The sequence below is a fragment of the Gymnogyps californianus genome, unplaced genomic scaffold, assembly GCF_018139145.2.
Source record: "Gymnogyps californianus isolate 813 unplaced genomic scaffold, ASM1813914v2 HiC_scaffold_37, whole genome shotgun sequence".
NCBI lineage: Eukaryota > Metazoa > Chordata > Aves > Accipitriformes > Cathartidae > Gymnogyps > Gymnogyps californianus.
This window is the reverse complement of record NW_026114257.1, coordinates 737067-752422: the sequence shown is the minus strand read 5'-3', so window position 1 is coordinate 752422 and position 15356 is coordinate 737067. Positions and strand designations below refer to the sequence as shown.

At 39.5% G+C, this 15356-nt stretch overlaps 1 protein-coding gene across 1 annotated transcript in view; it reads right to left on the bottom strand.

The window, feature by feature from the left end:
* Window positions 1-299: 299 nt before the first annotated feature.
* The window catches only part of LOC127028624 (integrin alpha-1-like), a 92418-nt gene continuing 77361 nt past the window's right edge, over window positions 300-15356 (bottom strand). Inside the window, exons 22-30 of the mRNA XM_050914345.1 lie at window positions 12250-12326; window positions 11444-11533; window positions 10297-10399; window positions 8938-9051; window positions 7357-7461; window positions 4894-4998; window positions 3939-4031; window positions 1112-1228; window positions 300-362 (exon numbers count right to left, since the gene is read on the bottom strand). Coding sequence (XP_050770302.1) covers window positions 318-362; window positions 1112-1228; window positions 3939-4031; window positions 4894-4998; window positions 7357-7461; window positions 8938-9051; window positions 10297-10399; window positions 11444-11533; window positions 12250-12326 — 849 coding nt within the window. The 3' untranslated portion in view covers window positions 300-317. The remainder of the gene's footprint in view (window positions 363-1111; window positions 1229-3938; window positions 4032-4893; window positions 4999-7356; window positions 7462-8937; window positions 9052-10296; window positions 10400-11443; window positions 11534-12249; window positions 12327-15356) is intronic.

Sequence of the window (15356 nt, the reverse complement as noted above, 5' to 3'; positions counted from 1 at the left end):
CATACATAGGTATATAAAAATATGATTACGCATTTTCCATATTAAAAAATGTTAGAATCTTTGAACTCTGTTACTCTCAAAAAATGAGTAACACTTGAAAGTATGTCCTTGAGTATCACAAAATGCCATAAGGCTGTTTATTCTTCCTCTGCATCATTCATCTACGTGCTTGACTTGCTTCTTGTTGTTCTGCTTCTTTTTTAATGCACCAGAGTTTAGAAAACACTGTGACCACTGCATGTATATCTAATTTTATAATTTTACAGTAACATTTTTGAGGCAGACCTGAGTAAAAATTTCTGCATTGGCTTTTTTCTTCATTTCTCCATTTTCTTCTTTAGTGGTCTCTTGAAAAATCCAGCCTGCAGAAGAGGAAAAAAGTGACTAAGCATACAACCCATATTGGTAGCATTCATATGCTGGTTCTTACTACTATTTTAATACTTTCAGTACAGTAAAAAGTCATTTAATATTTTATCAGTGAAATACAACATTGTTTTTCCTGGAACAGAAAAACTAAAGAGACATGTCATGAAAGCAGACAAAAGGAGCACAGTTAATATATAGTGAGCGATTGCCGAATCATTGTTATGCTCACATAATGTCAAAGGCTAAAACGCTTAATAATAGTTAGTATTCAGTTGAATAAATAATACTTTATTTTATACTTGTCAAATTTTTCAAGAGATTATGCATGTTGAAGTTATAAACTGTAACCTTCTAACACAAGTATAAACTGAATATTTAGCTTGGAGAAGAGTGCCCACTTGTGGCAATACTTACACCACAGGCCTAGCATCTCTTGCACTGAGAAAACCTGGTTATCAAGGGCCACAGTCAAAGCTAATAAACAAAAAACCCCTTAATAGTACTAAAATCTCTTTTTATTTTTCTTTTCATAACATACTGGCAGTACAGGTTTCAATTGGTTAGCATTGCATGTTACACTTCAGAAAAATATAGTGTTATTAGTTATTTTGTCATTTCTACAAGATTTCACTCTACTTATTAGATACTATTAGTGTCTGTGAGGTTCTAGTTATGAGAAGGACACAGCAGAGAAGTTAAGCATATTTGTTTATTTTCATGAAGACAAGAATGTGCAGCTTACCTTCCACAAAGCAAATATAAGCAGTGCAAGAATCAAGAGTCCAGTGAAGATACTCAGGAGGATAACCCATAAGGGGACTGTACCTGGTGGGAGTTCTTTGGAAATCTTAATCATGGTCTGCAAAGTGTTCAGAATGTAAGCAATAGATAACTTGTCCCTCTAAAACATCAACAGAGTAGCACAATTTTTATCAGTATGCACTGATTTTCCAGGGTACCACTTCATTCTAAGTACAGGAGGGAATTGAGAAAATAACCTCCAACATGAAACCTTGTATTTACATAATATCTTGCACATTGTAGGTGCATTCATTTCATGAGGATTGGCCCTGCTATAAGTCAGTAATCATTGTTATAAAGGATTCAGTACCAAAACCATGAGTAGTTGAAGTGTATGTTAGGGAGTTTCTTTAGTATATTCTTCATCACTCAATGCCTGCCTCCCTGAAAGGTGGCAGTGATTAACAAGCTTCTAAATCAAGTGTAAAAGGCTGTGTTGATACTAATTTAATTTTAAACCAGGCTTATCTGGTGTAAACTAAACTAAAATAAGGAATATTCACATTTAAATGAAAGTGACCATATATGAGTTTGAATTATTTTAAATTAACTTATTAAAGAGACAACTTTATAGTTCAAAAAAGCATTAGAGCGCTGAACACTAAGCATTCAACTTGAAATTATGTCTTTTAAAAAATTAATTCTAAAATTCTTTGGTTTGTAAAGGCAGTTCTCATTAACTGCAAGCCTCTCAGTTGTGTTTTCCCTCCTGGATTTAATTTCAACCTATCACTTAAAAGAAATGCCTGGATACAGTACCAGCTAATAGTTGACCTGTGATGTTTGTATTTTGGACAAGATCTAATTCACACTGAATGTTACTTTGCTCTAAATTTTGGAGGTATTAACAGTAACAACACATAATAAGACTTGTACTTAAAAATGTACATTGTAGTAAATAAGCCCCTGCATGTACAAGTGTATTGGGCTTGCATGGCAAGGTTTTGGTAGCCAGGGGGGCTACAGGGGTGGCTTCTGTGAGAAGCTGCCAGAAGCTTCCCCTATCTCTGATAGAGACAATGCCAGCCGGCTCCAAGATGGACCCGCCGCTGGCCAAGGCCGAGCCAATCAGCAACAGTGGTAGCGCCTCTGTGATAACATATTTAAGAAAGAGAAAAAGTTACTGTGCAGCAGCAATTGCAGCCAGAGAGAGGAGTGAGAATATATGAGAGAAACAACTCTGCAGACACCAAGGTCAGTGAAGAAGGAGGGGGAGGAGGTGCTCCAGGCACCGGAGCAGAGATTCCCCTGCAGCCCGTGGTGAAGACCATGGTGAGGCAGGCTGTCCCCCTGCAGTCCATGGAGGTCCACAGTGGAGCAGATATCCACCTGCAGCCTGTGGAGGACCCCACACCAGAGCAGGTGGATGCGCCTGAAGGACGCTGTGACCCTGTGGGAAGCCCGTGCTGGAGCAGGCTCCTGGCAGGACCTGTGGACCCATGGAGAGAGGAGCCCACGCTGAAGCAGGTTTGCTGGCAGGACTTGTGACCCCGCGGGGGACCCACGCTGGAGCAGTCTGTTCCTGAAGGACTGCACCCCGTGGAAGGGACCCATGCTGGAGCAGTTCGTGAAGAACTGCAGCCCGTGGGAAGGACCCACATTGGAGAAGTTCGTGGAGGACTGTCTCCCGTGGGAGGGACCCCATGCTGGAGCAGGGGAAGAGTGTGAGGAGTCCTCCCCCTGAGGAGGAAGGAGCGGCAGAAACAACATGTGATGAACTGACTGCAACCCCCATTCCCCGTCCCCCTGTACTGCTCAGGGGGAGGAGGTAGAGAATTTGGGAGTAAAGTTAAGCCCGGGAAGAAGGGATGGGTGGGGGGAAGGTGTTTTTAAGATTTGGTTTTATTTCTCATTATCCTACTACTGATTTGATTGGTCATAAATTAAATTAATTTTCCCCAAGTCGAGTCTTGCCAGTGACAGTAATTGCTGAGTGATCTCCCTGTCCTTATCTTGACCCACGAGCCTTTCGTTATATTTTCTCTCCCCTGTCCAGCTGAGGAGGGGGAGTGATAGAGCGGCTTTGGTGGGCACCTGGCATCCAGCCAGGGTCAACCCACCACAACAAGTTATCACAGAAAAGCAATGCATTAGCCACCATAAACCTATTGGAATAAAAAGTATTAAAGGATAAATAGCAAATCTAAGAAAATTTCTTTCTACATTTCTCTTTATATCTGATACCACTGCTATAATGTTATATACAAGTTCTTATTAATAGCCTATGAATAAACAACTCTGGATTTTAATAGGAGCTCATTAGTGCAATGTTGTTTCAGATGTAGCATGTAAGAAAATGACAGGGAACTTCTGAAAAATAAGAGATCCTGTTTCAAATATATGTCCTGGGTAATGAAGTAGAAAGAAATAATAAATAAAGAAATAATAAAGAAAATATAATGTACAAAGTAGGATCACTTCTAAATGACCCAGGACAATTTTAAAAATACTATCGATTCATTAAAAGAAGAATTTTAATTATGCTTTTAATTTACATAGATGCAGGAAGCATACTGCAACAGGCAGAAATACTTTAGACAGTACTTCTCACCCAGGTACATTGGTGGGTAACAGGATTTCAGTATCATCAGCTGGCTAATTCTGACATTTTCTACCGTAATATGAAATCACTTACTTGTAATGTACTTATCCTACTCTAAATACAACAGCTAACAATCAGTTCACTAGTAATGAATGAATGATAACAAATGATTCAGTAGCAGAATAAATCCTATGAAGAGTAAATCCATGAATTATCATGTTCTTACCTCCAGTTTTTGATGGTCATTTCTTAAAATCAGTGATGAGTTTTCACTCCTAAGTAATGCTTTCACAACAAGGGTTAAGCTGTGAATATTTGCCTGGAAGAAGAAAGAAATGCCTATGGTTTATAATTAGGTATTTTGAAGCAGAAAGCTTTGTAGAAATGAGAAGGGTGAAAGCAAAACTTAATGCTAAAGTTTTGGGAGAGATGCTGAAAAATGTGAGTCAGTGAAGCTGCTCATGTGTGTCACCTTCAGCACACACATCACTGTTTGCAAGACAGCAATACAGCTTTGAAAGAATAGAAAGCAGAGATTTCAAAGAAATACTAATCAATCCTGGAATAACTACTTTGGCCATAGGGACAGATTTGGGCTTTCTAAAATTCTGCTGTATCTCCTCTCCTGTCCTGTTATTTTCCAGAGAAAAACAAAGACACAAAACAGGAACTCAGTATCAAAAATTCATCAACTGAGGAAAATAGACAACAGCCTGGTGTTTGTCATAACCATCAGACAATGCTGAGGTATGCTCTGAGGTGTACTCTCCTCTGCTCTTTTTGATCAAAAAACCCTTTCTAGACCTGAGAAATCTTTCCATATTAAAACTTATTTTAAAATTATATACTTCTGTGTACCCCCTCCTTACATCTGCTGAATTAGAATTTGTGGATGCATAAGTAACTAGTAAAAAAAGGACCATCAATACAGAATAAGGGGTGGGGTTTTTTTTAATGTGTTTTGAAATTCCTGCTAAGTTCTAAGTACCTACTTTAAGGATAATAAAATGCATGTAAGTTAGTTCCGAGGAAATTTAAAAATAGCAAGAGAAATGATTTCAAATACTAGAGGACTATGGAAACTTAAGAAAATTAAAGATATAATTTCAATAGACATTACAAACAGTGGCTTAAGTTTCTCAAACCCAAGAGTATTCCGAATGCAAATGGGATTTACTTACTTTTATGATGATAGGTTTCCATACTCTTAATGAAACATTCACTTGAGATATGTCAGATGGGACCAGGGCACAATTAATAGATGCACAGCTATATGTATCACAGTCCTGTTTAAAAGTCACCAGCATGAGTTAATAGTAAGAGATTTTTCACATTACTAAAATAAAAACATGTAAACTGGTATGTATACATATCATAGATTTGCTGTGACATCAACACTAAATTGATATTAATTACTGGGGCTTTTTACATAAAAATGACACTGCAGTATATAAAATGAGTTGAGATATTCATGCTGTGGTAGAATAGTCCCAGTTTTTGCAGGCTCGCTTAGCCTCGAGGAAGCTCTGTTACTGTAGGTACACAGCAAAAGGCATCAGCAGGGCTTGTAAAGGAGGCATAGCCTGTAAGAGCAAGAAGTGTTTTTCTGCCAACACAGCTATGGCTTCTCTGCAGTGTTTCTTAACCCTTTCAAATCGTGGGACACCTGAATCTTTCAAGCGGGGCAGGGTGTGCATGTGAAAATTTAGGTATCTTTACTTCCCAGTATCATTTGCTAGCTGGGAGGGCAGCAGAAGTATGTTCAACACTTTGGAAACATTTGCTTAGCCTGGACCTTTATCACCTCTGTGAAGAACATATGATAAGCATGGCAAAATACTCCTCTCACGGCTCGGTTTCATTCACACCAGAAACTCAACTTGTACCTCTATGCTGAGGAGGCAGTATGATGGTTTTCCCCCTGACATGCCAACATAACTATGTCAGCAAAATTATACTTCGCAACTCTTCCGTCTAAATGTGAGAGGCTAATCCTTTCCAAATGGGGCCATGAATTATATTTGTACCAACTGCATGGAAAATCTGCCAGATCAGAGTGGTAGCATTTGAAAGTATTTTCAACTGCATGTCTAAAAAAGTTGCAAGGGTGTCGTGGTTTAACCCCAGCCAGCAGCTAAGCACCACGCAGCCGCTCCCTCACTCCCTCCCCACTCCCAGTGGGATGGTGAGGAGAATCGGGAAAGAAGGTAAAACTCGTGGGTTGAGATAAGAACAGTTTAATAACTAAAGTAAAATATAATACTAACAATAATAATAATTAAATATAATAATAGTAATAAAAAGGAATATAACAAAAAAAAAAAAAGAAGGGGGGGAAGAAAAAAAAAACTGATGCACAATGCAATTGCTCACCACTTGCTGACTGATGCCTGAGCAGCAATCCACCCCTCCTGGCCAGCCTCCCCCCCATTTATATACTGGGCATGACATTCTATGGTATGGAATATCCCTTTGGCTAGTTCGGGTCAGCTGCCCTGGCTATGCTCCCTCCCAGCTTCTTGCACACCTGCTTGCTGGCAGAGCATGGGAAACTGAAAAGTCCTTAACTTAGGATAAGCACTACTTAGCAACAACTAAAACATCAGCGTGTTATCAACATTATTCTCACACTAAATCCAAAACCCAGCACTGTACCAGCTACTAAGAAGAAAATTAACTCTATCCCAGCCGAAACCAGGACAAAGGGACATGAGAAGCTCTAAAAATTTTATTAGTTACACTGGGAATATAGAAGGTGAGGATTTACTCAGCTGTCAAATGTGTTACTGTTATTTATACATTTACTAAATTAAAAAACCCCAACAAATTCAGTTCCACATACAGTTTTGTAGCCAAATGTCGTGGTTTAACCCCAGCTGGCAACTAAGCACCACGCAGCTGCTCACTCGCTCCTCCCCCTTCACCCCCCCCCCCCCCCCCCCCCCCCGGTGGGATGGGGAAGAGAATTGAAAACAAGTAAAACTAATGGGTTGAGATAAGAACAATTTAATAATTGAAATAAAAAATAAAATATAATAATAATAATAGTAATGAAAAGGAAGATAACAAAAAGAGAATGAAATATAACCCAAGACAGACAAGTAATGCACAATGCAATTGCTCACCACCTACTGACCAATGCTCAGCCAGTCCCTGAGCAGTGATCTGCCCCTCCCAGCCAACTCCCCCCAGTTTATATACTGGGCATGACATCATATGGTATGGAATATTCCTTTGGCCAGTTTGGGTCAGCTGTCCTGGCTGTGTCCCCTCCCAACTTCTTGTGCCCCTCCAGCCTTCTTGCTGGCTGGGCATGAGAAGCTGAAAAATCCTTGACTCTGTGTAAGCACTGCTCAGCAACAACTAAAACCATCAGTGTGTTATCAACATTATTCTCATCCTAAATCCAAAACACAACATTATATCAGCTGCTAGGAAGAAAATTAATTCTATCCCAGCTGAAATCAGGACACCAAATAAAAATAAAAAAATATAGCTAGTCTACATAAAGATGCCTTTTCAGGCTATTAAGGCAAAGTGAGTTTCCATAGGATACAGTTTGAAAGAAGCTTTTACATATTTATTGCAGAAATATTCAGCTCAAAGATGTGAGATGAATATATATACACTATATGTAGGCTTACCATAATTGTATCCTTTGTAGGTTCTTTTATTTTTGGCAACACAAATGGTTTCCCAGTGCTGATCTTTAAGGGATCTACAGGGTAACTAGTTTGGCAGATGGCATTCTGTTAGCAAAATAAAAATATTATTCTTATTGTCTGAATATCCAACCTATTACCAAGAAAAGCTCTGGAAACAAGCCAACATTAACAACATTAATAATATTTACTAACTGCACTAAGCCGCTAAATGCAATAAAACTGCATATTGGGAGAGTGCAGAAGAGGAAATTCAGATGGTGTAAGTATTGAAGTATCATTATACAAACAACAAATGAGCTTTTTATGAGATAATTTAACCTAAACTCTATCCAGCTACTTAAACATCTGTAGAAGCAAACAAGAGCTTCCTGCAAGATGACCACTACATGAACCAGGAAGAATTGGCTATTAAGAGAGCTAAATAGCTTTTGCACTGGAATCCACAGAGCTTCTGCCTTAGCAAGCAGACAGGAAGGTTAAGTGCAGGATTCAGGAGCCTCTGTTGTAGTGCCCGAGGAGGGGGAGTGGGTGCTGGAGCACTGCTAGCCCTCCATGGCTCCTTCAAAGGCAGTTGGCAAATCCTTTGGTGTCTTCGGTGCGGGGGAATTTGTTTTTTTGGTCCAGGTCATTCACTTTCAGATTACTAGTGTGAAGAGGATTGCAAATCCCCTGCACTGCACTTTGGCACACTACTATCACTGTTTAGCTAATGGTAGATGAATTATACCTACAGAAAAATGCAGACTTGTGACCTTATGTGCAAACTTGGGTCAAATGTGGTGATTGCCTAGGAACGAAAATAATGGGGGAAGGAATTTAAGAACAGACATAATTTCTTTGCAGTCTAAACCTGAAATACTTTGTTGGTTATTTTATTTTTTTGTTTTAAAGTGAACCCTGAACTTTCATTTAGACTGTTTCTTTTGTTTTTCAGTGGTGTAACACCTCAAAACTAAGTGAGATGTTTGGAGAGAGGTACGCATGTGTGTGTCTCTCTCAGGGAAAGATAAAAAAAAAAAAGAAAAAAGGAGGTTCAGATCACCACTTAATGATATTTGGGTTGTTCAGCCATCCAGTTATTGATATAGCTCTAGTTTTAATATCTACAGATCTGGAATCATGGGACTTGCTGGAATTGTGATCTCCTCCAGCTGCTCTGGAGGAGTAAAATGGAAAAACTAATCGCCCTCAAATGAGGGATGCAGTGAAGAGCATTTGAAAGACATGACCTACCGCCCCCTTCAAGATGTCTCAGTGCCCCAGACAAGGAAGAAGCCAGAGGATCGTTAGTGCCGGAGAGCAGAAATTCAGGAAGACTAATTTCAGTAACAGAAAGAAGAGGAGTGAACAGGAGACTGAGCTCTAGATTTACATAGCAGAACTAGAGCATTTGCAAAACTAAGAAAGGAACTCCTGTCCCTCATATTTCAGTCTGGACCCCTCATCACTTGGCAATATATCAAATTAACCTTGTTATAGTCCAATTATTGTTCAACAATGTTAAACCATGTTCAACCATGTTAAAATTGCTTATTGTTAAAATATAAATTCCTAGCTTACTTGGGAATGTGACAATGCAGTAAGGTAGAGAAGAGTATTCTTGGCTGCTGTTACATTGGGAAATAAGATCTGCAGTGTGAGGTTTGGCATTGGAAAGTATTCACCGTTTTCAATCTGTAAGAAAAAAAAATGTTTTGATTAGTACTTTCCTTATTTTATTGTGGTTTATTTCCCCTTTTCTATGTTTTTTCTTTTCTTCTGTGTGGTTTTTTTTTTTTTTTACACATTTCCACAGTCAGTTATGCAAAAAGTGGTGTGATAAACTCTTACTTTTTCCCCCAAGAACAGCCTGTTGTGAATTAGCAGACATTCTCCTGTGGTCTTTGGTAATGAAATGCTCTATTAAAGGAAATCAAATGAACAGGATGAAAGGGGCCATTTTGACATAAATTCCTTCTTTTTATCTTGTTTACTGCATCCTCTTACCATCCAGGACTTCTATCTAAGATCATTTCATTGCAATTTTTAATAAAGGCCCCAAAATGCTTTAACATGGGAGAGGAGCCAATGCTGAGTACAGTGGCTCCTGCCAGTTCCTCCTCAGGTGTGCTGAGGCAACAGCCCTCCTGATCACCTGCTCCACTCCCCTCTTTTTCCTGAGGGCATCACAGGACATATCTGTAAGCTGCTGCTCCTTCTGAACAGGCCTGCTGTGGCTGAGGATAGAGAAAACGCATCCGTGGAATTGGTGGCAGGGGAATTGGTGATCCTGTCTCAGAAGTGGACGAGCTTAATAAGTACTCAAGATCCTGTTTAACTTTTTTCTTCTGACTACACATTTGTGATGTTCTCAAGATAACTAAATTCAGTCCTACTGCAACTTGAGGCTGGGCTTCTAGTCCATTAAATATCATTTCCAAGTGATTTTAGTTTGCAGTATTCATTCCATTAGGAAGACAATGTTCTTAGAGTATGGCATTTGCCTTTTTCAAAGCTGACCGTATTTTGGAAATATCTGTTCTAAACTGCAATGAACGTAGGTCAAGTTCTTATTTACCAGGGCATGCTCTCTTTCCCCTGCTGATGGCAGCAGCTCTAAAACTCACCAGAACTACTCCACAGGAGATGGACCACTCTGAGAACTTCTGACTCACCTTATTCCAAAGCAAGCAAGGAAGTAAAAAAAAAAAGAGTTAAACACAAAATTCTCATGTAGAAGGTTTAACATATTGCATAGCTGCTACTTAAGTAATAGGCTATTACATTAAGTGATTAAAACCAAATTTGAAAAAAAAAAAAGGGGAAAAAAAGGAAGGAAAAAAAAGGAAGAAAAAAAAAGAAGGAAAAAAAAAAGAAGGAAAAAAAAAAAAGAAGAGATGAAACCAGTACCTATATCATGCAGTTTTAATTGTTTCTTACCCTATAATGCAGAGTAACTTCATCCCCAATCTGCTCTGTTGTGTTAATAACAGTAGGGATGGTATCATTTGCTGCAATTATAACATGGTGCTCTTTGAAAACACTGCAGGTTAAAAAAAAAAAACAAAACACAAGAAGCACAAAAACTTCATAAAAACTCTAGCAGTTAATAATATATGTCTTTTCATTATTTCATTAATCCTCCAAGACTAGTCTTGCAATTAAGAGTGCACTGCTACTCCCACTAAAGTACAACTCATCCATTTTCTGAGTAGTGCTCTTTTTATTATGTACATTTCAAATATTTTGTTCAGATAAAACTATGAAATTAGCAAATATTGTTCCCAAAAATAATACATCAGGGCCTGATTGTGCTGTTCTTATTCTAGCTGTGTAGTTCCTTGTCCTAAGAGTATTGCCATGTGAAACAGGAAGTATCCTATAAAAGAGAGAACAAAGTAAAAAAAGAACAAAACCAGCATGTTCTAAATTCAACCTTGTTCCCTATGGGACAAACAAAGGCTGGATTTGAGCCATGAAATGCATACAAAATGAATTTGACTTAATTATTTACACCTGCACACCATGCAATGTACTTTACTGATAATATTTATAATGGTTTTCAGGGATGGAATTTAACTGAATTCTAGCTATTTCTGAAAATAAAGTATACTACAATACCTGCATTAAAGTTTATGTCTGAACTGATAAAAACAAACCCCTGAGAATCTAAAATTAAGGCTAATTTTTGAAGCTGGAAATCAAACCCTACACCATGCAATATTATAGTGATACAAACTGATGGCCATCAGGAAGCTGGAAGTGTTTGCTTTCTTATGTACCTGAAACACCTTTGAATGAACAGAGCAAAATACAAGAACCAACAAAAGCTGCTGTTGTACTTGCAAACTGCAGATCAAATATAAATAGATAAAAAGGAGCTACAGTGAGACAGGGACAGTGACTGCTCCATTATTTCATATAACTGCTCTTTTCAATGCAGCCTGTGCTTTCTATTCATGAGACTAGCAGCTGTCATTTATCGATACTAACTGAGCACAGCTCAACAACAAAACAATACTATATTCTCTTTGAACACCTGCTATTTACTTTGCTAGCAAATAGAAGTACAGAGAAGCATCAATACCTTAAAAATATTAATCCTAATTCATATTTTACTGGAATTGTAACATGTCCTCTGTTGTCACTCAAGGTCTCGGTTGATTCTTCACTGTCACTAAAATAAAACAACATATGCCACTCAGATCAGACTGTGATATTCATCTGCACATGCAACAGGACTACTAGGTGGGAAAGGACCTGAAGAAACTGAAATACCTACAGCTCCGGGTATGAAAACACACTACCCATTTCCAATTAATTACTATCTCCTAAAAATAAATTCAAAAGACTATTTCCAGTAACTAAAAAGGTAAGTCCTGCACCAGTCCCAGCTCAGAGATGCATTTTTGTTAAAATTACAGACTGCAGTTGACTGAATGAAAATGGACCAAATAAGGGCCACTACTCACACCATCCCTGTATTATGCAGGGACAGCAAACACTGAGTGCATTCCTTTTACCTGTCCAGCTCTATCACAGAAAACCTTTGCAGTGCTCTTGCTCTTTGAGGGCCAGACCTTTTTGTTTAGCATAAACTGTGATTCATGCTAAAGTATGAGGCAATTTTGTAAGAGAATAAACCTTTTCTGAAGGCAAAACTACTGGGAATTATGACTCATTTATGATTCTCAGGCTCTAGAAACAAACAGCTATTTATTTAGTCCACTCAGTTCACTGCTGGACCAAGTACATCCATAAAGCTGCCAGCTCTACAGATTGTTTAACTGCTTCTGAGTTTAGAAAAGTCATCCTTGTTTTACTACGAAACACAAAGCTGTAGAGCTTTCTAAGAAAAAACCACAAGGTAAACAAACAATGATTGCAACTAACCTTGTTGCATATACATGAATAGTAGCATTTTCCAGGAGATACGATGCATTGAATTGGAATGATATTTTGAAGGAAATCTGTTTGGAGAAATACATTGCACATTTTAAAAGAGAAAAAAAAAAGGAAATAAAAGCACACTAAATAAGGCTTGACCTAATGAACAATGAGCAAAATTTTGCTATTTTATCTATGGAACCCTTATTCACATTTTAACCTTTTTCTATGAAGGAATCCACTTTTTTGAATTTGCCCCAACCAAGAAGAAAATCTAACAGTTATCACTTACTAAACAGAAGCCTCCAATTTTCAGAACTGAGAAGCCTCAGTAAAACTTATTATATAGTATATTAGAAATACATAGCTAAATAATTCTTAATACAAACCAACTGATCTTGCAAGCAATTTATCAAAACCATTTTTTTTCTCCAATGAGAATCAACAAAGCCTAGCAATTGCAGTGGAGATGAGCTGCCTAAATAAGGCTGCTGGAATCTCACTTAATATATAGTAAAACACCTAGAATACTGAACAGAAATATTTACAGTTGTCATGGTTTAACCCCAGTCAGCAACTAAGCACCACACAGCCGCTTCCCCCTCCCAGTGGGGTGGGGAGGAGGAAAAAAAAAGTAAAACTCATGGGTTGAGATAAGAACAGTTTAATAACTAAAGTAAAATAAAATATAATACTAACTAGGAATAATATAATAATAATAATAATAATAATTGTAATGAAAAGGAATATAACAAAAAAAAAAGAAATAACACCAAGAAAAGACAAGTGATGCACAATGCAATTGCTCACCACCTGCTAACCAATGCCCCAGCAGCGATCTGCCAACTCCCCCCTGTTTATATACTGGGCATGACGTTCCATGGTATGGAATATCCCTTTGGCTAGTTCGGGTCAGCTGTCCTGGCTGTGCTCCCTCCCAGCTTCTTGCACACCTGCTTGCTGGCAGAGCATGGGAAACTGAAAAGTCCTTGGCTTAAGATAAGCGCTACTTAGCAACAACTAAAACATCAGTGTGTTATCAACATCATTCTCACACTAAATCCAAAACACAGCACTGTACCAGCTACTAAGAAGAGAGTTAACTCTGTCCCACCCGAAACCAGGACAATATCCACCCCTTATTCTATACCATTTACGTTATGCCCAGAGCCTCCACTTTCTCATACATTTCCAATTAATCACCATCACTTTTCCTGTCTTTTAATATATATACACACAGATATCATTCCCGCAGTCTATGGGCCATCTCTGTCAACTGTCTGTTGAGTTCATTCAGTCCATGACTTTGGGCTCCATCTATCATAACAGTCTGTCTGGGCAGGAGGGATGGGGCAAAGTCTGCTCAGTCAGCAGAACAGGATTGGGCTTCGGTGTGGTATGGCGGGCAAGTGACATTGGGCGCAGCAGGAGGATGGTGTGTGGTGTTGGATTGTTGCATGCTGAAGTCAGTCCTGGTTCCATCACTACTGCACTTCACTCAGTTTTGTCAAAGTTCATTCTTCATTAATCTAAGTGATTCCTACTGTAATACCATTAATATAGCATATAACAATTACAATAATGATGACATACAGTGGCAAGATTATATAGCAATCAACATCATACAATTTTATCTATTGGCTGTTCTCACCTAAAATCAAATCCCCTTGAGGCACACATCGGACTTCCCCATCCTTCCGCATCACCCACCAAGTGCACCCAGGCCCTTGAGCAAAAGCAATCCCACGAATGGGTTTGCCTTTGCCTGAGGCAGGAGTAACCCAAACTGTTTTACCTAGCATATTTTTTATGTGCACTACAGGGACTTTATCCCCTTCTACAGTATGTAAAAGTTCTGATTGGGCGGGGCCACCTTGATTGGCAGATCCTCTAGTGTTGACTAACCAGGTGGCCTTTGCTAGATGTGTATCCCAATGTTTGAAGGTCCCACCACCCATTGCTCTCAATGTGGTCTTTAACAGTCCATTGTATCACTCGATTTTTCCAGAGGCTGGTGCATGATAGGGGATGTGATACACCCACTCAATGCCATGCTCTTTGGCCCAGGTGTCTATGAGATTGTTCCGGAAATGAGTCCCATTGTCTGACTCAATTCTTCCTGGGGTGCCATGTTGCCATAAGATTTGCTTCTCAAGGCCCAGGATAGTGTTCCGGGCAGTGGCATGGGGCACGGGATATGTTTCCAGCCAGCCGGTGGTTGCTTCCACCATTGTAAGCACATGGCGCTTGCCTTGGCGGGTTTGTGGGAGTGTGATATAGTCAATCTGCCAGGCCTCCCCATATTTGTATTTCAGCCATCGTCCTCCATACCAAAGAGGCTTTAACCGCTTGGCTTGCTTGATTGCAGCACATGTTTCACATTCATGGATAACCTGTGCGATAGTGTCCATGGTCAGGTCCACCCCTCGATCACGAGCCCATCTATATGTTGCATCTCTTCCTTGATGACCTGAGGTGTCATGGGCCCACCGAGCCATGAATAATTCACCCTTATGCTGCCAGTCCAGATCCACCTGAGCTACTTCAATCCTAGCAGCCTTGTCTACCTGCTGGTTGTTTTGATGTTCTTCAGTGGCCCGACTCTTAGGTACATGAGCATCTACATGATGTACTTTCACAACCAAGTTCTCTAGCCGGGCAGCAATATCTTGCCACAATGGGGCAGCCCAGATGGGTTTACCTCTGCGTTGCCAGTTACTCTGCTTCCATTGCTGCAACCACCCCCACAGGGCATTTGCCACCATCCATGAGTCAGTATAGAGATAAAGTATTGGCCATTTTTCTCGTTCAGCAATGTCTAAAGCCAGCTGGATGGCTTTCACCTCTGCAAACTGACTCGATTCACCTTCTCCTTCTGCAGTTTCTGCAACTTGTCAAATAGGACTCCATACAGCCGCCTTCCACCTCCGATGCTTTCCCACAATGCGACAGGACCCATCAGTGAACAGGGCATATTGCCTCTCATTTTCTGTCAGTTTATTATACAGTGGGGCCTCTTCAGCACGCGTCACCTCCTCCTCTGGCGGTGATATTCCAAAATCTTTGCCTTCTGGCCAGTCTGTGATCACCTCCAAAATTCCTGGGCGACTGGG